The 26,588-nt window shown below is 39.3% G+C and overlaps 1 protein-coding gene across 1 annotated transcript in view; it reads left to right on the top strand.

The window, feature by feature from the left end:
* The first annotated feature begins 297 nt into the window (after positions 1-297).
* ENOSF1 (enolase superfamily member 1) overlaps positions 298-26,588 on the top strand; it is a 60,755-nt gene continuing 34,464 nt past the window's right edge. The window contains exons 1-8 of the mRNA XM_063451504.1: positions 298-463; positions 3,533-3,641; positions 8,538-8,653; positions 14,677-14,763; positions 17,521-17,547; positions 18,463-18,535; positions 18,640-18,678; positions 24,318-24,400. Of these exons, the coding sequence (XP_063307574.1) occupies positions 380-463; positions 3,533-3,641; positions 8,538-8,653; positions 14,677-14,763; positions 17,521-17,547; positions 18,463-18,535; positions 18,640-18,678; positions 24,318-24,400 (618 nt within the window). The 5' untranslated portion in view covers positions 298-379. The remainder of the gene's footprint in view (positions 464-3,532; positions 3,642-8,537; positions 8,654-14,676; positions 14,764-17,520; positions 17,548-18,462; positions 18,536-18,639; positions 18,679-24,317; positions 24,401-26,588) is intronic.

Here is a 26,588-nt window from a genome sequence, read left to right as displayed (position 1 = left end):
ATTACTGCACATACACTCATCATTCTCAGCCATCCTTGCAAGAATCACCATCTGAAATCAGCAGACCTGCTAAATATAACTGTGCTAATAAAATAATCTGCATCTGGGTATCTATGGCCAGGCATCACACTGACAGTGAAAACCTGGCTGCAAAATAAATGTTTTTATTTCCATTCGGTTGCATAAAACAAAAGAGAAAGAGGCAACCAACGCTGAATGCAGGGTTAACCACGTTGCAGTTTCAGAGAAAACTGGAGCCAGTCAGCTGTCAGGGGAGTGGAAAACCAGGGAGGAAGTTTAAACATTGTTTACCACAAGGCTGCAAAGACATGCTGTCAGCATTTGTTCCTTCTTTCACAGTCTGACACTATACCTCACCATGATAGCAGGAAAGATCACTGGGCTCATAGTGACAGATGTCCGTTTCCCGACCTCTCTGGGTCACCACGGTTCTGATGCCATGGTAAGGAATAAAATAAACCTTTCCTGTGCAAGTTTGTAGCACACATTCACACTGTGCCTGGCAGGATTAACAGTAGGCTTGCCCAACCTTAATCACAAAGCTTGTAATCCTATCAGTGATTCGAGATTTCTCCAGTTAACAGAAAATTAACCAACACACTGCACTGGTTATTTACTAAATCGGGAATTGCAGTGATCCAAAAACTGGATTGCAAAACATAGGCCGGAATGGACAAATTGGGAATTATACCCAAGCAGGAGTTATGAAATATAACTGAGAGTTTTCAAACTCCACTATTTTGGCCCAAGTTTTGTAAGTTAGTTTTTTTATTCACCAAAATTCACTATTTTGAAAATAAATACATGCGTCAAGTGATCTTTACTAAAAAGACTAAATTAACTGACCTAGGCCACTTTGCTTAATAACCAAATGAAACCAAGAGGCTACACACACCCCTCAGCAGCACCCTATAATGTATGCATGTTCAGGTGAGTGCAGCGTCCTGGTTTCATATATATATTTAGGAGACCAGGCCAACTCCTTGGTTTTGCACCCTGTCACAAGTGACTCATTCAAGGGACCTATTTAACCATGCACTGAAGAGAGTCCCAGGAGGAAGCATTTCCTAAGAAGATTAAACTCGTAAAATCAGACATTAGGCTGCTAGAGTAGGACCTGCCAAGAATGGGGTACATTGATGTTGTGGCAGGCTTATGCACTATATGATCATATAATGTAACTACACCCCCATTATTTTTTTTGCCTTGGTGAGGTGTTTTTAAATCAGACTATTTATTAAATTCTGTGAGACTTAACATTGCTGTTTAGTGAATGAGCAAGTGCACTGGATCTTGTATGTTGCTTCATAACCCTGTGTTTCCTGTGTACTTGAGACATTATACTTTACTTCTAGACTAGAGAGAGCAAACACTGGAGCCATTCGGGTGCAAAATGACAAATAAAGAACAATCAAAAAAGGAACCAATAAAATGTCTGTAAATATTTAGCACTTTGCCCCAGAACAGAACAAATGTTACCTTGATAAACCTCGCCCTATATACTGTGCCACCAATATAAAATGTACTCTGCTATAAAGTGACAAAGGCGCAGCGCTGTATTTACAGCGAGGCTAACAAGGCATTTGCCTTGGGCAGCACTTTCCAGGGGGAACACTGCCCCCAAATGTCCAGGCAAACGCCTTGTTAGTCTCGTTTTATGGGGGCCCAAGAGCTAGCAGTCCACCTTTGCTTCCCACCCCCTGGAGCAGGCAGCCAGTTGTGTTCCGGCGATGAGGGCATGCTGTCCTCTGAGCTTTTCCTGCTCAGCTCCCTTGCGTGCCCCGTAGTGGTGTCGGGAGCTGCAATATGACGTCAGTCCAGCTCCCGTCACAGCACCCTCGCCGCCTACTTTAGCTACACGGCTACCTTCCTGCCTACCCGCAAGCTTGCCAGCCTGCCTGCCCGCCCAGCAACCCCACTGGACCCCAGGTAAATAATCCATCCAACTCTCCCAAAAGTAGGGAGCCTGGGTGGATTTAAATTTAAAAAAATAATAATTTGTGAGTGTTGGGGGAAAATGTGTGTGTGTGTGTGTGTGTGTGTGCATTTGTTTGTCAGTGAATGTGTGTGTGTGTGTGTGTGTGTCTGTATGTCAGTGAGTGTGTGTCTGTCAGTGAATGTGTGTGTCTGTCAGTGAGTGTGTTTTTGACAGTGATTGTGGGTGTCTTTCAGTGTGTGTGTGTGTGTCTGTCAGTGAATGTATGTGTGAGTGAGCGTGTGTGTCTTTCAGTGATTGTGTGTGTTTGTCAGTGAGTGTGTGTATCGCCAGTGCATATGCATCTGTCAGAGTGTGTGTGAATGATTGTGTCAAATCTGTGAGTATGTGTGTGTATGTCAATGTATCTGAGCGCGTGTGTCAATGTGTGTTAACAAGAAGAGGTGTGGCCTTGGCAGGAAGGGGTTGGGCAAATTTAAATTAGGGGGTGCCCGAGTTCAGTCATGCCTAGGGCAGCACCAATCCAAAATACACCACTGCAAAGGCATCCATCTAATCTATACAGTTTTGATGCCAGAATGCCAAAACTTGCGTGGATGAGACCTATTAATCAAAGACATTTGTCTCTGCTAGATTTTGATTATTTGAGCCAGAAGTTTTCTATGGCTTACTTGGGAATGTATTTAAAAAAAACAAAACAATATATTGTTGAGAATTGTAAACGAAAATGGTTAAAATTAGGCTAAAATAAGTCACACTGGGAAAGTTGCTGAGTTGGATTGTTTTCAACTCCATTTATATTTTTAAACTTTGGTTTCCATTCACTATATTATGCAGTTAGTCTAAAATACCTAGCATAGCTGGATTACACGTGTGCAAACCTCACTCATTTACCCTTTTTATGTCCCTTTCAATTCCCCAATTAACAGTGACAAACATATGAAAACATTTCTGGTTGATGAATAAAGCAAGTAAAGTTCAAATACGCACTGTTCCATGGTGAACTCCATAACACAGCAAATACATGTACATCATACCCAAATATTTGTTCTGAATACACTTAAAGGATAGATGAAGTTGTTTTGGTGCCTGGAGTGTTCCTTTAATATTAAGAACATTTGATTAACAGCAGTGACAAGGACAGCAACAACAAGAGTTACATCCAGTTTTACAGAATAATGTCTTCCAACTTTGGAAGCAATAACTGCAGGAAAGGCATCAACGTCTTGACACCCTTCCTCCCCCTGTTTAAGTTTGCAAACTGTGTTAGAATGGTTTGTCTTTTTACCTGGGTTTACCTGCCTCCACTACTTCAGACAGAGAACCGGCAGTGCAGAGGTTAGATAAGTGCAATCGCTTGATGTTCTCAGCCAACGAGCAAGCTCTGTACTGCAGAGCTCAGCTCAGGAGAGCTATGGAAGCTCTCAAATGTAAGCAGTGGAGGTGGGTACTGGCACCGAAACGACTCCAGGCAAGAAATCAAACCGTTCTATAATAGTGTGTAGAAATTTTACAAACTTAGTACTAATTTGTGAGTTTCTAAATGATTTGTATATCTCTCTTTTATTACTGTAGCACACAGATCCTGATTACTCAGCAGCTTATGTTGTGATTGAAACTGATGCAGATGATGGTTTAAAGGGCTACGGACTTACTTTTACCTTGGGAAAGGGCACAGAAATTGGTACGTAATAGGTAATTTTGTGCAAAAGAGGGTTTATTTCATCTGACGTTCAAAGCCTTCTCTCAGGCTACCCAATACAATTTGTAAAAGTTTATCAGGCAGTTCTGTTAAATACTTGTGCAATAAATCCTATAATGTCTAAAGAGTGACAAAAATGACCATGTGTTTTCTTTTATATCAGAAAAATGCACAGAGGGGGCGGGGCCTGACAGTTGACGAAGCTGGTCGTATGTAACTAGAGCTCCTTAGGAAAAGCTTTTTAGTCAGCTAAAACCTCGATGTCCAGAGTGCAATCTTGGCACAAACCTTCCTTACTTACACTCTGCCTATTGTCTGACCAACGTCTGCCTGGTTTCTGCTGGCATTCATCGTGACAAATGATCCTGCGGGCTGCTGTTATGCTGGTTATGCTGGAGCCAGGGTATGTGGACGATCCTCTGCCCTGGTGTGCCAAAAACCTTATGCCCGATCTCCTTTCCCCCTTCTTTGGACCGGTGGGGGTTATCCCGGTCCCCACTGAGGTGCTCATGAAGCCTTACCAGCGACACACCGAAGTATCAGGTGACTCTGGGGGCCAAGGCCTGCCTTTTAAGATGGCTGCAGTGCTTGAGGCCTCCACACAGCAGCCCTCCATTGTGGAACCGCTTCTCCAAAAGTTTGGAGAGACTCTATGTAACCGCGTGCTTCCTCGACTTCCCATAGGTTGGGTCGAGGCCTCACAGGTCCCGACTGCCCCACGGTGTAGCAAAATGAGACCTCATTTGGATATGCCCCGCATGGTGTTGAGGAGCAGGAGACCGCGACTGGAATGACCTAACTCTCAAGCTGGCACATACCTACCTGAACAGCATATTGCACGGGGAATCTCCTCACGGTATGACCTACAAGGGCGGCGAGCATCGATGTCTTTCCCAGGAAGCTTACCAGTCATAGCAATGGAGGCCAGACCTGTTCAGACGACAAGAAGTATTGTCCGGATGAGTGTGGTGGCTGAAGTCCAGTGGGGCATCCCGTTCATCTTGTATGGACTCAAGTACTACAAAGACATCCATCCCTCTAAGGGAATCGGCTGAGGCTATGCTTCTCATATACAGCAAAATAGATTTTAATATATGATTGCTAGAGTTTGATCTTATGTTTTCAGTTAACCTTTTCAAGTACAAAATATGCTGTGGTCTGGGCTCTCTGCTCTTATGCCCTAAGTGATCCTTATCTCACACAGTGGTTCTCCCCTCTTATACAGTTCTATTCTACAGCATGTTGCACCCTTTCTTTGTTGACTTTGATGGAGCTGTGCTTCTCATGTTTTTTTTACTTGCCTTCTCATTTACTTTATATTTGGAAAAAAAAGTGCAGTACCCTAAACATTTACAGTTACATCTCTACCTTATTAATACTTCTCTCTTGTAAAATGTCTCTGCAAGCTTGTAAGTTTAAATCTGCACTTACCTTTCCTTTAACCAAACAAATTTTTAAAAAAAAGTTAAAGGTAATCCAGTGCTTGCCTCTTCCCTTACATCATATACATATATAGTGGACTCGACATACTCAGAGTGAATGCCTCCTGTCAATACCCTTTGTGTGGGTTAGTTGGGTGCTTTTAATGCTCAGGTATAGGGGGAAATTGCATTTCTGATTGCTTAGCATCTCCTTAAACTCCTAGGTCTATATATGTCTGCTCTATCAGTGCAGGTACTCAACCCCTGTAGCCCTCGTCTACTGTAGTAGAGCTGCTCTACTAGCTTGCAAATAACTACTGTTAGCACTGTAATCTGACACACCAAAGATAATCTGGGAGACGTGTTAGCAAGCTCTCAATAAGCAATGGTTACCAACTTATTGGGAGCTTGCTCACCTAATTGTGACAGATATGGCCTAGCATGAACCAGACGGGAGAGGCGGCCACTCTCTTGACTCTGGGATGTTCAGATCCAACTGCCTTTATGCAGAGGCACCCTTCCCTCCCCTCCCCCCTCCTTTTTTTGAACTGGCGGGGGTGATGCCGGTCCACACCTGGGAGGCTTCCAGAACTCAGTGAGGCCATCCAGAAGAGCAGACCCAACCTCAGCCTGCCCAACATGACGTAGAACACATGTCTCTCTCACCCCTGAGCAGCAAGCCTTGATCTAGAGGACAGGCTTATGATAATCTTTGACACCTTCTGGAGGCGCCTGGAGTAAGTGATCGGTGAACGCCTGAAGAGCATGATCGTTGGGTGCCAGCAGAGCAAAGTAGCTCAGAGGCTTCAACTACAGCCATTCCAGCTGCACCCACGGCAAGGGATTTCGGCGTCAGGACTGAGAAAAGCCTGTGCATCACGGAGGCGCCTTAAACGCTGCAATACAGGAGAAGCCAAGCGCAATTCACCTACAGATCTACTGGTGCAGTAGGCCTCTCCAGTCCTAAACCGAGGGACTTATTTACTGAAGAGGCCCTTGGGGCCACAACTTGGCTCACCACCATACTCCACACTGCTGCTACTGGTGCCTATTCCTGTTAGACATGACTGACTAGCCTGTTCTTATTTTTCAACCTCTTGAGTAACAATCTAATCTTGCCATACACTGTATTTTTGCTGTTTATTTCCCCTTTTAGTATGTTTACGCTATGGCATTATCCGCTTGTCTGTTCCATTTATCGAATAAAAAGGTGCTGAACTCTCAACACTTACTGATACATACTGATGATCATCTTGTAACCATAACACCGTCAATTTCAGCTTGTTATGTAACAAGAGCCCCACAAAAATAAAGAATATTTAAAAAAAAAAAGGAAAATAAATAAGGTGGGACGATATATCTAAAGATAAGCAAATGTATATGTGAGCTTTGAAAACATGAAGCAACTGAAAGGTTTCTAAACTGAACAAACAGTCTGTGGCCAAACATCAGGATGCACCAATCAGAAAATTATTACGAAATAATTCAATAATTTTATTGGAAATAATATTTTATTAAATGCAACATGAGTATATAATGAGAATTCTGAGTTCCCTACATTGTTAATGTTTTTTTTGTTTTTAGACTATTAATTGAACAAAATAATAACAAATACAATAATATTTGTTGCTGCTGCAGTGAGTCCTGAATAGGAAATATCTTAAAATCTTTTAGCCATGTCATGCATTCTGAACCATACGGTGTAGTGTGGAATAAAAGTATATGGGTATTAAAGTGCCAATTGCAAAGTATCTTATATACTTTAAGGTATGTAATCTTTTAATTGAGGTTGAATACCTTTAAGAAAATAAATAAATGCAATAGTGTAAAACCAAGTGGTGTTACAGTATAACAAGGAAACACTCATATATGTCTGATCTATACACCTAACTCTAGTATTAAGGGCATATGGGTCCGTCAAGGCGACCCTCCCCTTCTTATTTTCAGGATCCTCTTGGTGTAGTACGGATCATAGAAACATAGAATGTGACGGCAGATAAGAACCATTCGGCCCATCTAGTCTTAAATACTTTCATTAGTCCCTGGCCTTATCGTATGGTTAGGATAGCCTTATGCCTATCCACGCATGTCTAAACTCCTTCACTGTGCTGGAAGGCTATCCCACTACCCTCTCTGTAAAACAAAGTACTTAACCAGGAAAGGTACATTCAGATTTCTCTGGTTTTCAAGTACATACCGGGGATGTTACCTTAGCCCAACATCCAGGGGTTGTTACTATTACCCAATTTAATGGGACTCATTTTATCTACCTCAAAGGATGAAGGGCTGAGTCAACACTACCGGGATGAACCTGCGACCCAATGGTTGAACAGATTCTACTGATGCATTAGCCCACTGAGAATTTGTCACAGTAGAATGAACTTTAAAACGTAACTTTTAATATATCTATTAAAAGTTACGTTTTAAAGTTCATTCTACTGTGACAAATACCCATTTTGAGACATATATTGGTAGTTTTTTCTTTTTCTTTTTGTCATGTCCACCAGTTAGCGATTTAGGTGTTACCCCCCATTTTCCACTACCACTCTGTCTCATAACTCTATCTAGGCTGCAATTTTTTGTTTCTTTCTACTTACTATTAGCCCACTGAGCTATCTCACCAGATCTCACTATGTATGGTAGTAGGGGAAGCAAGATATGGTGCAATATTCAATATTCTTATAAAAATATAAGATGGATACTCACAAACCCAGAGCCAAAAAATAGGCACAAATAATGTGTGGCTAAGGACAACACTCTTTTTAGAAAATCAGGAAATATGGTGCCATAAGTGTCAGCAAAATTAACTATTTATTATATGATCCAAAAAATATAAAATACATATAAAAACAAACACTTGAAGGGTCATCAATGGAATATCATGCATTCTGATTGTATTCAGTATGAGTTTACACTGTGGTAGGGATTTATGGAATTTATGTATTTCAATGTTGTCAGCAGTTTAATCCAGAAATAAAATAAGGAATAAGATATGACTGAATTAGCAAATGACTTCTTCCAGCTTGTTTTTAAGCTTCCATAAATATGTTTTCATTAATTGAGCTATGGCTATGAGGAACAAGGGTAAGAGAGGGGTGTTATGGAGAGAAAGGGGGCCAGAATGCTGCCATATCTTCTTTAAATATAACACCAGAAAGCATGCACTGATATGGTGCTAACTGGAAACCTGGGAATATGGAATATTTTAAAATACACAAATAAAATAAAACACTGAACGTACAGGTGTGTTTTACTGTAAAATCATCGTATATGCTCACTGGCATCTATTTTTAAAGTTAGATTGAGACAGTTAACATTTTAAGAGTAATAATCTTAGCAGCTCCTTCGTAACCTGTTTGGCAGTTATGTTGTCTACAGAAATGGTTACATCTTTCACTCTTTAACCAAGCTGTGTTAATCAAAATCATTTAAGATTTTAAATACATTTGTTTTACAGTGGTGTGCGCTGTGAAAGCTCTCTCAAGACACGTTGTTGGCAGAGCTCTAGAAGATATTGTCACTGATTTCAGAAGGTTCTACAGACAGTTGACAAGTGATGGACAGCTCCGATGGGTATGATTTATAAAATAATTTTCAAGTACATTCTTGACTTATAAACTCTTCTCTTGTGAAATCTGATAATTCATAAAATCTCTTTTTCTTATGTTTAAAAAAAAATAAAAAAATGTATAACTGTAACATAAAGTGAATAATAAGACTGAAGCGGAACCGGAAGCTAAAGGAAGGCCCACATTAATGTAGTGTCTATTGAAATAGAAGGCCAAGATCCCTTTTTTGCAAAAGCCCCAAGCTGTATGTGGGGTGCAGGGTGTTAAAATCAGAGTCTCACAGCATGGAGGAACCCAACTATGCCTCAAGCCCAATGCTAATTGAGGAACCTATCTAATCTCCAGACCTTTGCACATGGACACTCTTTGCCCCATCACCATTGTATGGTTTCTCTGGGCAGGCAGTGACCTCTTGTAACCCTTTTTCCCTCATGTAGGTGAGCATAGGAATACTGAGAATGAAAAGAATGATAATGATAAGAAGTCAAGAGAAGGTCACTAACAAAGCAAAGTGACTGAGGAGGTGCTGTGTGTAAAAAACGTGTGTTAGTGTGAGTGTGTGTTAGTGTGAGTGTGTGTTAGTGTGAGTGTGTGTTAGTGTGAGTGTATGTTAGTGTGAGTGTATGTTAGTGTGAGTGTGTGTTAGTGAGTGTATGTTAGTGTGAGTGTATGTTAGTGTGAGTGTGTGTTAGTGTGAGTGTGTGTTAGTGTGAGTGTATGTTAGTGTGAGTGTGTGTTAGTGTACGTTAGTGTGAGTGTACGTTAGTGTGAGTGTACGTTAGTGTGAGTGTATGTTAGTGAGTGTATGTTAGTGAGTGTATGTTAGTGTGAGTGTATGTTAGTGTGAGTGTATGTTAGTGTGAGTGTATGTTAGTGTGAGTGTATGTTAGTGTGAGTGTATGTTAGTGTGAGTGTGTGTGTGAGTGTGTGTTAGTGTGAGTGTGTGTTAGTGTGAGTGTGTGTTAGTGTGAGTGTGTGTTAGTGTGAGTGTGTGTTAGTGTGAGTGTGTGTTAGTGTGTGTGTGTGTTAGTGTGTGTGTGTGTGTGTTAGGGAGTGTGTGTGTGTTAGTGAGTGTGTGTGTGTTAGTGAGTGTGTGTGTGTTAGTGAGTGTGTGTGTGAGCGTGTGTTAGAGTGTGTGTTAGTGTGTGTGTTAGTATTAGAGTGTGTGTGTGTAAGTGTGTGTGTGTAAGTGTGTGTGTTAGAGAGTGTGTGTCTGTGTGCGTCTGTTAGTGACTGTGTGTCTGTCAGTTAATGTGTTCGTGTGTGTCTTAAGCACTTACCTTTCTCCAGCGCCGGACTCCCTTGGCGCTGGGGATCTCTCCGCCCTGATCCGCCTCTCAGCTCCGAATGCGCATGCGTGGCAAGAGCCACGCGCGCATTCAAACCGCCCATAGGAAAGCATTACTCAATGCTTTCCTATGGACGTTCAGCGTCTTCTCACTGTGATTTTCACAGTGAGAATCGCAGAAAATCCTCTAGCGGCTGTCAATAAGACAGCCACTAGAGGCTGGATTAACCCTCAGTGAAACATAGCAGTTTCTCTGAAACTGCTATGTTTTCAGCTGCAGGGTTAAAACTAGAGAGACCTGGCACCCAGACCACTTCATTGAGCTGATGTGATCTGGGTGTCTGTAGTGGTCCTTTAAGTGTATGTGTTTATGCATGCACTGGTGTACATAACGTGGTCGCAGGGGTCGCAGCCCTGCGACCAGGTGCCCGCCGCCATGTGTTGCGGCCCCGCCCGCGCAGAGTAAGCGGGGGGGGGGGGGCCATGGATCAGTTTTTGCACCGGGGCCCCATGGGTTGTGTGTACGCCACTGAACGGATCCTTTCATTTTGAGGAGTGAGACGGAGTTCAATGGCAAAACTATATACCATATAATCCCCTGCTGGACCGTGATTTATGGGATGAGAAAAAAAACCTATAAACCAGAAAGAGTCTGGGAAGAGTCGGTCTACTACAATAACTATTCGTGCAAGCACCACAATTTGAGGAACGGTCACTTCTCTAGAATTTACACGCGTAAATAAAACATTGAAAATCACCCATAGCTGGTGTTAACCTATTTTTTTTTTATTTATTTTTTTATGAGATTCTCTGTTTTCTTTTAAATGTATATTAAAGATTTAGAAAATTACATTACAGTCCAGTTCAGACATGTGAAGGCCAGGGCAAAATGAAGAGGAGAAATAGTTTGCACAGAGACAACATACAGCAAATGTTTCTGAGACTGGGAACGGCCGAGTTATAACAATGATTGACAGGAAGCTAAGATGGAGTCTCTCGTTGTAAGATAAAGAGATATGGGTTTCTACATTTATTTTATTTTTTCATAACTCACTTACAATCACAGAAACCTTTGCTGTGCTTCCTGATGACCTTTACAACAGTTTTATAGTGGTATCAGGGGAAATACTGCAGGCAGGGACAGAAAAGATTAGCTTAAAGACCAAAATATAGCCTCATACTCTCTCCATCTTGATTCCTTTGAGTTTAACTGAGTTAAGTTAAAATTTATGTCCGGCTCCTTCTTGGCTGCCGATTCCTTAATATCTGCGGTTTTGTCCATCCTGGCACATGTTGTACGAAATAAATTAGTCGTGATCTCATGTTTTAAGATGTTGTTTATTTATGACTTACAAATATGATGTACAATTGTTTTCAGTGATAAACTCCTTAAGAAAAATAACACATGGGGAAAAAAATAACTCGTAATAAAAAATAAAATCTGACATAAATATCATCTAACACTGCTGTAATAAATAAAATAAAGTAATTGAGTTTGTAAACTACGGTATTTCAAAATCTTAGCTTATCATATTTTATTGATTTTAGTATTTGCTTTCTGTGAGGAAATTTCATTTGTTGAGTCAGTTCTATTTCTGACCCAGCTTTGATGTCATTTTCCTTTTGTTGTTTAAATTTGATTGTTCGATATCTATTACATCAATTATATTATTATGGCGCTGTTTAAAAGTCCTATTCACAATGAGTCTGAATATGATGATGTCATTACTCTCAGCCAACACACTGGTTCCTTAGAGGGTAGTAAGCCTTTTTTAATTTAATTTTATTTATTCTGTTAGCCCTCTGGCAACTATTGCTTCTTGCTATTGGCCAGCGCCATTCCTGCTTGTCCAAAATGTGTGCATTTATTGACACACATATGACACAATGGTGCAGATACTTGTAAAATGATGCAAATTAAAAGGCTACTTCACAATGCTGAACAATCTAAAATAAGCTATTCATGCCATAAAACATGTTCACTGTCATACACAGTGTGTCAATAAAATGTATGGAGGGTATGAAGTAAGACTGTGTATCAAAAATATCTGGTAAAAAAAAATATCTATCATCATAAACTATGCAAATTGGCCTTTTTGTTTTCTTTTTCAATTTCAGTTTGTAAATAATGAGTCTGTGTAACATCCCCCTATGTATGAAAATGGGTCAATATATTGATATATATATATATATATATATATATATATATATATATATATATATGTGTACAATTTCTATACCTTTTTAATAATTATATTTAATTATGAAGAAGAAAATGATGATAGGAGTCATAGTATAGGAACTCTTTAAGCTTATACCAGCACTTTTATATAGATCACCCTTACAGACTGCACATGGAGAGTGAGAAGAAAGGAAGTTAAAGGGACTCTCCAGTGCCAGGAAAACAATCCGTCCCCTCTCCCTCCCACCTCCCATCCCCGGTTGCTGAAGGGGTGAAAACATGTCCCACGTCGCTGCTTCATCCTCTGCCGCAGCTCCTCCCCTTCATTACGTCAGCCGGCGGGGGAGACTGCAGGCGCATTAGACCTCTCCATAGGAAAGCATTGAAAATGCTTTTCAATGCTTTCCTATGGGGATTTTAGCAACGCTGGCGGTCCTCACACAGCGTGAGGACATACAGCGACGCTATAGCACAGATAAAATCTGTGCTATAGACACGGAAGTGCCCTTTAGTGGCTGTCTAGGGTAGGACCTAACCCTGCAAGGTAAATATTGCAGTTTATGAAAACTGCAATAATCACACTTGCAGGGTTAAGTGTCTGGGTGCCTGGAGTGTCACTTTAATTTAGGATATGTACAAATATTTGTACTAAAGTACAAATAAGTAATATCTAGTTCCAGGATTCGGTTTGCACTGCTTCCCCCTACTTTACAGAGGTTCACTGTGGCATTTGTGCATTATAATTTTACCATTCTATTGGCTCATACCCCTGCCTATCACATTGGGAGCTGCCCTATTTAAAATTGAATGGGTTCCAACATCTGTCCCCCTTGAAGTGCTGCCTGTTTTCCCACACAGCTTTCTTCATAGCACATGGAGTGATTGCAGTACTGTGGACCTGGCTGTGCACTTCTTTTTGCAATACCTATTCATGTCATCTCTTTCTGTTTGTACTGTAGCAGGTTTGTTTTTTACCCTGAATGTTGCAGCATTCTCTGCATGTTTAGTCCACTATAGGTGTCCTTGAAGGCACACTCAGGGTCAGATTCTTAGGGGCTCTATCTCTTCTTCCTTATTGCTTCTCCCTGCTGCTGTTTTATGTCTGCTTCTGATATATACTGATACTAACCTTACACTGTGTGTCCTTATTTGGAAACGTATTATTTGTTTTATGTATAAACTGCAAGCCTTGATTTCTCTGCTACTGCCATTAACCGTACACCAAAGAACAATTATTCATGACAGGATAGGTTTACATCCATTCATTTAGGATGTTATTGTTCACACTGGTACCTTTATTATTCACTGATTTTTTTTAATCATACAAAATTCAATAAAGGTTATGTTTTGATATTTACTTTTCTGGACTGCCTTTGTGTATTTCTATATGTATAATTACAGCATTATTAAAAAGGCACACTATGGCATTTTTTTGTGCTAAGGTAATACTTTTACATAAATTAACACTCTAAGCACCATAAACAGTACAGCCCCTTTTATTGGTTATGGTACCCCTTGCCCCTCCCAGGGTACGTAGTCAAACCTTTTGTGAAGCTTTTCTGGCCACCTTCTCTTGTGCTCCTGTAAGCTCCTGCACTGAGCTAAGTGGTTGGTGCTAAGCGTAGCTCATTGGTGATGAGCTGGTCCAGCAGAGCACTCCTTGCAGAAGCGCCTGGTTACATAGTTACATCAAGTCCATCAAGTTCAGCCTTCCTCACATATGTTTTTGCAGTTGATCCAAAAGAAGACAAAAAAACAGTCTGAAGCTCTTCCAATTTTGCAAGAAACTAGGAAAAATTCCTTCTTGACCCCAAAATGGCAGTCTGATATCTCAATGGATTAAGCAGCTATTACCCCACTAATTAGAAATTATATCCCTGTATGTTATGTTTTTGCAAGTATTTATCCAATTGCAGTTTAAACATCTGTATGGACTCTGATAAAATCACCTCAGAGAATTCCATATCCTTATTGTTCTTACTGCAAAAAAACTTATTTGCGTAAGATGAAATCTCCTTCCTTCCAGCCTAAATGCGTGACCTTGTGTCCTATGTATAGCCCTGTTTATGAATAGATTTTCAGATAATGGTTTCTTCTGGCCCCGAATATATTTGTATAATGTTATCATATCCCCTCTGAGGCACTGTTTTTCCAAACTAAAGAGATTTAAACTTTTTAACCTTTTCTTAGTAACTAAAACTTTCTGTGGTTCCACAGGAAGAGACTACCAGTGCCAGGTGGACTCCAAGTAAGGTGCTGAACCATTCTTAAGCTGTTTGTCTAGTTACCCTGCGAGAACACCAGGGCATTCCTGCCGCCATAATCACTATATTGGGCTCTAGTGGTTATGGTGTTGGAGTGTTCCATTCATTACCTTAATTATTTTAATTGAATAAATAGACATATTGCTTCCCAAACAATGTCTACATTCAAGCATATACAACCATACAAGGTGGCGGTGAGCATGCAACAGAGGTTTATTTTATACGTTTTTATTTGCTTTTATCTTTCTTCTCTGAAGAGAAAATGCATATTTGTTTTAATTATTTTTTTGTAGATTGGTCCAGAAAAAGGAGTCATACATCTGGCTACCTCTGCTGTTCTTAATGCAGTTTGGGATTTATGGGCTAAAAAAGAAAAGAAGGTAGGTTGACTTTTTAATGTTTTATGAATTATTACAATGAAACTCATGGGTATCTATTACTAACTGTGCTGATTTGACCTATACACTCTGGCCAAGTTTCTGGTCATATTTAGTCAAAGATCTGTTAGGAATACTCTTGTGCATTACCCAACTTACAAGTATAGGTCGGGAATAGGGATGTGCATTGGCAAAAAATTAGGTTTGGAAACATTTTTTCTGCTTCGGCAATTCGGACCAATGGCATTCGGTTCGGTTTGGCACATTGGAACTGCCAAACATCGTCACTTCGGAACTTCGGACATTCGTAAGCATCCCACTGTCCGAATGGCAAGACATTTGTACGAATGTACATTCGGAACGAAACAAATTGCACATGTCTACTTTATATATCCTATATAATAAGAGGATGTTTGTACGATGCGTTCATGCGCAGTCCTTCAGGGTCCACTGGCAGCCGCGATGTGACGCGAACAGGATATGACGTCATTGCACAAAAGGAATTAGCTTATTGCTCAAGATTCCTGTCATCATTCACATAGTTTTCCCTCCCTCTCTCTTGTTTTGCCACTTTTCAGAAATCCAAATCCCTTCGGCGCTTCAGGACTTCGGCACTTCGGACATTCGTAAGCATCCGAATGTCCGAATGGCATGAAATTCCTACGTATGTACATTCGTAACGAAACGAATCGAACATGGCTAGTCAGGTATATGAAGACACAAAGGACATATTACCAGGCCTTAGAATGGCCGGGTTTAACTTTTAAAAAAGAGAGGAGAAAGCATAAATGTAAATCTAGCCAAGATCAGGATATCACAAATACGTAAATGCGATATTACTAGCCAGGTCAGGATTACAGAGGTCAGAAGAGTCAGTAAATAAGCCAAAACTGAAGAACCAGAATAGTAGCTTAAATATAACACACTATATGAGGAAACTGCAACAAGGCAATGACAATTGGGCTAAAACTTATTGAGCTGGAGACTGACTGGTCCATGTCACCACTGTGATCCCTAAAAAGTGAAGGGGCTGCAGTGATGACATGGAACTGCCTATACAGAAAATAACGGTAGGCGTTGTGGAGAACTGCCAGCATGCCTCTCTCTATCAGGCAGCTTTAGAGCATTTGCCTCCCGATAAGTGAAATCGGAGGGCCGAATGCAAGTACAGATATTAACTAGGAGATAGTCATTCCTGAATGGTGCTTGCAGCTCTCTCAGGAAAGTCGGAGGAGTGTGCTCATCGGGTAACTACTGCAACAGCTCTTGACTTACAGAGAATAACCATATATCTGAAATGGTGTCTAACCTCAGCCGTTCAGCTACTGTTACTCTATTTTTCATTCTAGCTTTAGGCTTGCAGAGAATTATAGTACTTGAGGAGAATCTCAGAGCTGAAATAGGACAATCCATTGTCACAATTAGTCCTTAGAGGTATACATGTTTGTAAGGGTGGTACGAAAACCAACTCACAAATGGCTTATTGAAAGCACTTAGAAGCTATTAAATGCTCTCAATTCTGCAGTGCTTCATATTTTATATTCTAAAAGATGCTTCCACCACAAAGTTTTTTTAGCAGAACTTGCCTTATGTTCATCCACTCCTGTCAATTAAACTCCAAAATATACCCGTTGGAAAAGATTGATCCATACACCAAAATATCACAAAATTACAATTATTGACTCATGATCTGCCAGAAAGGCAAGAACTGATTACATTTTTATACTTTGAAAAGATCCCAAAGATACAAAACACTTCATGTACATACAGTATCTCACAAAAGTAAGTACACCCCCTACATTTTTGTAAATATTTTATTATACATTTCCATGTGACAACAGTGAAGAAATGACACTCTGCTACAATGTAAAGTAGTAAGTGTACAGCCTGTATAACAGTGTAAATTTGCTGTCCCCTCAAAATAACACACAGCCATTAATGTCTAAACCATTGTCAACAAAAGTGAGTATACCCCTAAGTGTAAATGTCCAAATTGGGCCCAAAGTGTCAATATTTGTGTGGCCACCATTATTTTCCAGCACTGCTTTAACCCTCATGGGCATGGAGTTCACCAGAGCTTCACATGTTGCCACTGGAGTCCTCTTCCACTCCTCCATGACGACATCATGGAGCTGGTTGATGTTAGAGACGTTGCGCTGCCCCACCTTCAGTTTGAGGATGCCCCACAGATGCTCAATAGGGTTAAGGTCTTGAGACATGCTTGGCCAGTTCAAGAATAGGTGAACATAAGGCCAATAGCAATTACCTGACCACCATCGACAGGGAGATATTTATGATCACTCCAAAATCAGACACTAAATTTGAGGAAAGGTAAATGCTTTTACTTTTCCATAAACTCTTAATGGAAACTATGTAGGCCTTAGATAGATTAACTGTCACCTATAGTTTTATGTTTCAGCCCTGAGCTTCATGACATACACATTTTTTGCACTGATATGTCATGGTCATTATCACAGGAAGCAATGGCGAGTTGCTACACTGTAACCTAGCTAGAATGAGACGTGAATACAAAGAGCAAATAAAATGGCTTCATTAATAGCTATGTCATCTGTTCATAAATTGATTGAAAACTATATGTATAGTTTGCTTCTGTCAGGTTTCAGCAGTTGTGTTGGGGTTGAAATAGTATGGAAAAAACATATGAAAATTGTTTTGCCATTAGATAGTTGTGTATTGTCTTACATTGTCTCACAAAATGTCCTACGTTTTTGTTGTTATATATCTTTCTCATTAATTCAGCCCCTGTGGAAGCTTCTGACTGACATGGTAAGAAACTATATTTATTTTGCTCACTGTATATCCATTTACAATATTTTATTTTACAAATATTTATTTACTCACTTTACCCCTTGATCACATTCTGACTTTCTTTATATGGAGCGTCATATTAATTGCACACTAACCCTGTTTTCAGTGGTGTTAGTTTTCCCAAAGATGTATAATTAACTAGAATAATACATGGCATAATTTTTATTTTTTTTAATTTAATGTTTTAATCAATATTAACAAATCATTCAAAGGTCTTCATGTGGTAATAATTGTAGATAAAACATTAAAGAGAGATGAAAAGGGATATTCGCTGAAATTACTCTTTACTTGCTATCGTCACCATATATCTATGCCTAGTACCAATACTATAGCAAATCATTCTATACCAATCCACCTGCCAACTTCTCAGATTGACGGGCTATAGCTCTGCCAAAAAAAGGCTGACGGTCTATTAATGGTTATGGTTAGTGGAGTTTATTATGTCTCTTTTATTACGTTTATTATGTGTTATGTCTCTTTGAACAATATATAGTAGGTAGGGTGTGGCCTACCTCCGCTATTGGCCTTCAGTTTCCCCTGGCTGAGGAAAATTAGCCTAAATAGGTAAGATGGAATCAAATTTGTCAACTATCTAAAAGTCAAACTTTATTTTTCCATGAGATAATTTTTAAAGCATATTTTGTTAATGTTATATCTGTTTGAACAAGCTATATTAGTAGGATATAACATAGCTCACATGTTGGCCTTCAGATTACCCCGGCTGAGTTAACTGAGCCCAAATAGGCAAAATAGTATCAAATTCGTAATTTAGCTAAAAGTCAAATTTTATGTGTTCATGAAGAAATTGTTGAAGCGTATTTTGTTAATGTAATTCGGAACGTAGCATGCTTTAACTGACATTTTTATTGCCAGAGCCCAATTCAGTTGCTATCATGCATAGATTTCAGATACATAACTGATGCACTATCAGAGGATGAAGCACTCGGTGAGTCACTGTCTTAAACAGATTTACTCCCTAGGCAACAAAAAATAAATAGAATAAAGACTTGCATTCATCATATGAACAGCTAAAGTAACTTTATTTTGTAGAAATCCTTCAAAATGGAAAACGCGGACAGGAAGCAAGAGGTACAGTAATTTATTTGTTGGCATTTACATAACAGCCTTTAAAATGTAATTGCTTTAAATTGTATTCTTTGATTTAAACATTATAGCTGTCTCTTGGTGCATTTCTGAAAAAGGCTTATTGTAGAAACAAATGTGCAGCTTTCAAACTGCTCCTGAACTATAGCTCCCAGACTAAGCATCAAAATCACTTAATTTTAATAAAGTTATATTTTTGTTCAGATGTTACCTCTGCAGCCTAGCAAATGAAATAAATGCAATTTCTCAGAAACAGAATGGTTTACATTTAACCACTTCCAAGCCTGCTAGTGACCGTCATTCAGTTATTGAATCTATTTCAAGCTTTTGCACGTTGTATGCATACATATCTTCTCTGTGAGAAACATTCAGTTCATTGGGTTTATTCTGTTGCCTATGTGTCCTCTTCCTCTTGTGCAGGCTGGAGATTTTCCCCCAGTTAAGCTACACCACTGCTGCCAGTTTCTAATCTCTGTATGTACAGTGAGTGCATGCCAATCAGGAAGTTAGTTGCAGTGGAACGTTGGAACTCGAACGTTCCCGTTCACGAACAATTCGGAATTCAAACAAAAACTTTGCATTAAAAATGTCTCGGTACAAGAACGATTCTCGGTACCCGAACACATCACGCGCATTCATTGGTAATCTTAGCAGTGACACCTGCTGGTTCTACGTGAGTATCAGTAGTCAAGCTGCATTCTGGAGAGGTTGATGGATACTGTGGATGAGCTGTTCGTGTCAGGGTTTCGACTTCGATGGGCAGTGCCCTTGCTTCGGCGGTCGCTCTCTGCAGTGGACTCTGTGTTAGTGCAGGGGAGCGATCTGCCAGGTCAGCCTTTGGCAGCTAGAAAATATGACTGGACAAGTCCTGTCTACATGAGTGGCAGCAACTTGGGGGTTATGATGGAGGTGAGTGTCCGTTGAGCAACATTTTGGGACACCGTTGTTCGACGTTAGGCTTTCAGGTGGCTGGCAGATTTATTTGTAAAAGTGAACACAAGTACTATAGTGACTGCATGTTGCCGATACAGTAGACAGGAAGGATTGGATGTACATGTACATGATCACATCTGGTACATGATATGTCTGGAACGGATTAATCAAATTTCCATTAATTCCTATAGGAAATGTTGATTCGGTTCCCGAACACATAGTTTAAAGAGAATTAAACATGCAAACAAATATAATACGATTATAATGTCAAAAGCTATTAAGTCCCCAGAGAGCCCCTTTAACGGGTTTCACCTAATGTAATAAAAATTGTAATATCACCCTTGATTTGCTGCTTAACATGATGATCAAATGATTGTATTTGGTTCTTTTAAATGTAATGTTGCCATTTACAAATACTAGTATAGTAATCGATAATACAAGGTGTAAGATAATAGAATGTGGAATGTTACATAGTAAAAATACATATACCAGTATCCTAAGTTTTATGACGAGGCCTGTGCGCTTTCTCTGGTGCATTTTATGTACGTCCTTTTCTGTAAAATTCTGTAAGATTAAAAGAAAAACTTTACTTGTATTTAAAACATTGTGAAATAAATATTGAATAAGGAGTACTGTAGGTCTTAATAAAACCAATGCACCACTTAGACTAGAAAATGATATAAGACAATTACAATGCAAAGAGTTTAAAGTTTTATTTCTTTTTTTACATTACCTTACTCATTTTATTTTGTGACTTGAGAGAATTGTAATGGGTTACAATAAAATTGCTTTCAATTTCTGTGTTCGTTTTTAAAGAATTCTACACCAGAGAAACAAAAGGGTAGTTAACAAAGCTCTACAGTCTGTAAACTACTAAATGGATTACAAATTTCATTGGAGAATGTAATGATATAATCTAAGGAAAGTTAGAATAATAAAAAATATTAAAGCAAAGAGATCATTAAAACATTCTTAATTTGACCAAACATACAATGAACCGTAGATATTGACTTTTTTTTTGTAATTTTTGCTGTATGTACTGCTGTTTAATTGCCTCCCAAAAATTATATTTACCCTGCATTTTCTCCCACCCCTGCTGAATAAAGTAATGAAAACTGCTTCACATTTTCTGTACACGACAGAAGTTGCAGAGATAGGTATAGATACCATGTTGCTGTCTAGACAATGTGATTATAAATATAAAATATAAATACCGGGAATTTTTCATCAGCAGGAGAGTAGAATAAAAAAAGAAAGAAACTATTACAAGTGAATAGTCCGATTCAGAAATGAATGCATGAAGTGGAGACTCCGGAATCTCAGAAAAGAGAGAAACATTCTGACCTATTAATATTATGAAAAGCTAACAATGCAGGTTCCCATTCCATGCCTGGATCAGATTGGTCATTGGTGATGGACTTTATAGGATTCACAGATTTGTTAAACCTACTTTACTGTACATGTGGGAGATATCAGATGTTTGTTTTTACCTTACCTTTCTCCTATCATTTCCTCTTCTTATCCTCTCTCTGCATCTATTTTGCATTCTTCCCATCTTTTTTTCTCTCGGAAAATATATGATATCTTGACAAAAGGTAGGGAATAAGGCATGTTCTACTTCCTTTGTCAATATTTGTCAAGTCCCATTATACCCCAAAAGTTCCCCACCTCCCTGTTTTGTCATTCATCCACAATTACTACCCCCTGTCCTTCCTTTCCTGAGCACAGTGTATGTCCAGCACAGTTGCCTTTGCCCCTCTGGTTCCTGTTCATGAAGCAATTCTTGCAATGTAAAAAACGAATTAAAGTAATAGTGCTTGGATACTCCCAATGCATTTCAAATATCTGCTCTATATCAAATAAACATTATTATTAAAGTGACATTGATATCAAAATCTCCTCAAATGTATACTTCCTTGTGATAACCTCCAAAGGGGCATCTAAAGTTAGGAGGCGGGTGGCACTCTATGGCAGCACCACTGCTAAGAAATGCATGTTCCAGGTGTGCCCCCAATTCCCCTTTTTTCTATGAAACTCCAACCAAGTTAAAAAATAAACTATGACTTTGTTTTAGTATTTTTTCGTTCTCTTGACAAAAGGTAGAGCTATCTTTTGTCAATGTGGTTGAGATTGAGATTGAAATTGGAGGTCTTAGATGTTGAGTAGATAGTATGGCTAGAGATACCACTCTACTGGAGATAACAGGGCTCCCACTAAAAACAAAAAACAAAATGCAAAATGAGAGTAAGGTATTAGATATAATCTAATGGGTATCCAGGAGTAGTAAATGATATGTACCTTTAAGAGTAAGCGCAGTAGTCCATAAATGGATGAAATAAAATAAATATACATATATTTATATATATATATATATATATATATATTTTTGTAGTCGGGGACAAAAGCCGTATACATGATAAGTTAGATATATGAGCAAGTCGGTTGTGGTGTGCCGAAACCGACGTATCGGGTAGGCCTGTAATAAAAGAGGGCAAAAAGTTGAATAAGATACCTTATTACACATCTTTACGTTGCAAGATTCGTAATACTCAACTCTAGCTCTGGTTGTGGTATGTATCTAGTAATATACTGTGGATTTCCAGCGTCCTAATGTTTACGGTGTGAGCAGGGACATTTGTCTGGAAGCAGCTGATGCTGCCCTGATTCTGGAGGAAAAGGCATTGGGGTTGAGTCCCCGCCTTGTTAAGAAGGTTCTGAGGTACATTATGAATTTAGCTATAGTGAGTGGTTTGCCCTGCAGTTAAATAGGGGCATATTGAGATTTGGTCCAGTGAGTGAACCTGTAAAGGTCTGACATTTTGACCGGCACCTTATTGTCCGTAGGATAGTCCTTATGTACCTACGTATTACATATGGTAAGAGGATGTGAACTGTTTGGTACTAGGATAGGCACTTAAGATATGGTGTTGTGATCCAGCCAGGTAAGTTTTGTAGTGTTAAGAGAGATTTTTTAAATTGTGTGGGCAAAAAGGAGAGGAGTGTGACAATGGCGACTAGTGAATGAATATCGGTATTATGGTAATTGGTGGTAACCTTGTTGTCAAGATGAAATCTCTATTGTATGCTCGAGATGTATAATCAGAGAGGGCAGCTCAATCTAGAAATCTGCCAAATGCCATGAGGCGATTTAGTGCAGGATTAAGCCATGGAATGTGGGTATAGCCAGCTGCTTTATTGTCAGAGAAGCACTTGACAGGTTCCCCTATCCACTCATACCTCCCACGGCCTTGTAGGCGGCCACTATGGGGTAGATTCCAAAGAAATGTTGACGAGGAATGTAAAGGTTTTTTGTTTTTTTTCCAAGAGTCTAGTGTGTATATACTATGAATTCCCGGTATTTGTATTATATATGAATTTATTTAGAATTTATTAATTCTCCAAAGTAAGAGAGATTATTGATTTATATGAGATGTCTTGTTCTATTCAAGCACACAATTGGTGTATAATAAATGAATTGCATTCTTGCATACCTATACATTGACTCTCCAAATTGTTTCTTGATATATGCATAAGAGATGCATTCAAGTGCATTTTTAAAAAAATATATATAAAACCAAATATAACTTTATAAAACTTAGTAAAACTGAATACAATTCTATTAGAATACTAATGTAAAAGTAACAATGTTTTCAATAGTTTTAGTCTGTTTGATACAAATATCAAAATAATTATGTTGATACAGTTTATGCAATATTAGCAAGTATCAGTTAGCTCCAGCTATTGGACCAGTTGGAGTTTATCTACTGAATGAGCTATTTGTATATAGTACAATAACAGTGATATCTTCTTCAAATGTTGTGGTATCAATGATATGTACAATGCATATAATGTAATGGACTTTAAGATCATATATGAGGATCTTAAGTTATGGATATTTCCTCCGTACTCCGTACTACAAAGAAATAAAGTGGAGATCCATAGTGTTTACTGAGTTAGATGCTTTAATAAAATTGCTAAATTAAAATGCACTCACAATTTGCAGAATTCTACCAAGTGTTTGTGGAAAGGTGTGTTGTTTGGGGTCATAGTTATCATGGTCCTGCAGTTCGGCCGGTAGATGAAACAACTGTATGGTGCCGCGTGCGTGTCACTGATCACCCCTTCTGCGTTCCAAATGCAACTCGGTAGTAGTTTGCGGCAAGTGCCGAAAAGTGTCCTGTCCTTGTCCTATCTTTTGTCAAGCCCTTAGCCGTTATTGGGAAAAAGGCTTTATTTATTGAGGATCTTGTCGGATCCTCCATAGACCTCAGTGTTGTGCTCTTGCGTATGTGCAAATGTACAACGCTGTTGTCGGCTCCTGGCAGCTGAAGCGCCTGGAGCTGAAGAGCACCATTAGGAAGAATATGGTGGTGACTGCGAGAGGACGGTTCAAGAAAGTATATCTCCCAGCACTTCTTGGCCACCGCACTACCTGTGCATCAGTGACCTTCGGGGCTCTTTGCAATTAAGATTGTGATAGAGCTGCTTTAATATCCCTTTAATTTGCCCATATTTATTTATTGATGAATTAACTTTAATTAACTGATTGCCTTTTTATGTTTGTAATGTATACATTGATTGATTGTACCATAAACACATTGAATGACTTTGTATATACCTGTCTATATTTTATTGTTTCCAAGATTGTATTTTAAAAGTGAGTTTAACTTATTGAGTGTATTTTGTTATAGAGGAGTACATTGAAAAGAATGGATATCCCGCTTACACAACATCGTGTGCTTGGTTAGGTTACTCAGACGAACAGCTACAAAAGGTGAGAATCTAGCTGGTTCATTCAGATATGGTGCCAGATTGCAGTGATATATCTTTTAGAAATGACATTATTCTATATGCAATAATCTAGATATACATTTCATATTACACAGTGCAACCTCAAACCCTGCATTCTACTCTGGCTGTCACATTTCTTTATTTTATGCTAAATAAGGCATCTGTATTTGAGAATATCATTGTTTGTTAGTTATAGTACCTAAAACTCTAAAGTCATTCTCGTGACACAGCAGTGGTATTCTGAGGTCAATCTCTAGACACGACTAAGACAAAGCTATTTCTAGCATGCTAACTCGCCTTAATATCAAAGCTTGACTACGATATTGGTAATATGAATTCTCTACAATCAGTTATATTGTATAATTCAATTTTAACTGGTACTTATTGGGATGAATTAATAAAAGTGAGAAGTAAAATCCTAATCGCATTACAATATAAAAGACCAATTGTAAATAAAAATCATTATATAGTTGTTCCATTTTTTTTATATACACATATTTATATTTAAGAATGAATCACTTCACAGTGAGTGTAGCCTTTAAAGCTTTGTTTTTGAGCTTTGTAAGATCTGTGCCCCATCCTTCTATACACTCTGCTGTGCATTATCACCCGTGTATTAATAATTCCATTGTCAAAGCAGTATCATTACTGATACTGGCATGGAATCTCTATTCTATACTCTACCCTTCAACACCAAAGTAAATCCCCCACCGCTGCGTTCTTCATTGGTCATTGGGAAGTGGCCTTAAATACCTCTTGACAAACCACAGCTACCTGTCCAGCAAAATGCAATAATCTGCATCCAAACTGTTGTCTACATGGTACAGGACTCTACAGATTCTTTGCAGGTTTGATCCCTCTCAGGATAGTGGATGTTGGAGATGCCATGACGCACTGGACACTTTCCCACAAAAATGGAAATAGATACATGACATAATTAAATGATTTACAGGTCAACCTCAACCATTTTAACCGGTGTCATTCCTCCTCCACAATACCTCAGTGGCGACTTCTGCTCATAATAAAAATCAATGACTACCAGCATCTTGAACACCGCTAAAAATTCATTTTCCATAATGTGGCGCAAGCCTGAATCACACTACATACAACTCTGGTTCTCCAGAAAGGAGGAACTCAGAGCGATAGAGGAGCTCACATTTAGTGCTTCAGGCCGTACACAAACGTATATGACAATTTGGACATGTTGGATCACCACAACACTAACAACTGAATACCAAGCACCAAGGGACCGTAGACACTTAGCGAGGTCAGCCTTTGTCAGGACACTGTTTAGGAGATGAAGCCCAAGATGCAGAAAAAATCAATCAGGAGCGCAGTACAAAATTGGTCAAGATGAAGATTGGTCAGCAAAGCCAAAGGTCAGGACAGTCAGCACAGGATTATAGTCAGGAGTCAAGCAGGAATCAATATCAGGGAATCAAACAGGACAGGCACTGAAGGTATTAATATATTCAACAACAGCACTGTATAACTGAGCAAAGAGTCAAGGGTTAGTGGTGTTTAAATAGGGAGAGGGGGCATTACTGTAGCTCCACCTTCATTCACACCCCCTTCCCTGGTTTCCACCTTCTGTCTCTATACGAGACTTTGCTTCACCGTGCGCCTTAGGATTTCCCCAAAGCTCTGGGTTCTGTATAGCTGCATTCGGGAGGCGGTAGTATCTGGAGGATGGTAAGCGGCCATTGTGCTCCGGCGTGGAGTCTCCATGGAGGGAGAGGGAGATGCGGCGTGGGAGCACGGAGGTAGGTAAGCCGGGGAGTGGTGACCTGACAGCCTTGGAGTTTGAGCTACTTTACAAGGTGGGTTGGACAAATAGCGACCATTTTCCATCTTCTTTTTCCTACTGTTCTATCTGTACACGGAATTTTTTCTTTTTTCAGCAAATACTTAAACACACATTCCTCGGATGGGAAGCACTCATACATAGACTAAAATGTTTTATGCCAAGGTCCATTGACAATCCTCTGAGTGTCTACCATCTTGAATAGGTTTATCTTATTGTTATATACCTTGGTAGGACTGTGACCTGTAAATCTCACTAAGTTTATATCTATGCAATATAATTAAGCTTCTTTCCAGAGACTGTGTGCTCTGTTGCTTATTTTGTATGTTCTTTCTATTAAAAAAATACTCTCAAATTAATAAATATT

The sequence above is a fragment of the Pelobates fuscus genome, chromosome 4, assembly GCF_036172605.1.
Source record: "Pelobates fuscus isolate aPelFus1 chromosome 4, aPelFus1.pri, whole genome shotgun sequence".
NCBI lineage: Eukaryota > Metazoa > Chordata > Amphibia > Anura > Pelobatidae > Pelobates > Pelobates fuscus.
Note: the sequence above shows the minus strand (reverse complement) of the source record. Positions and strands in the feature narration are given on the sequence as shown.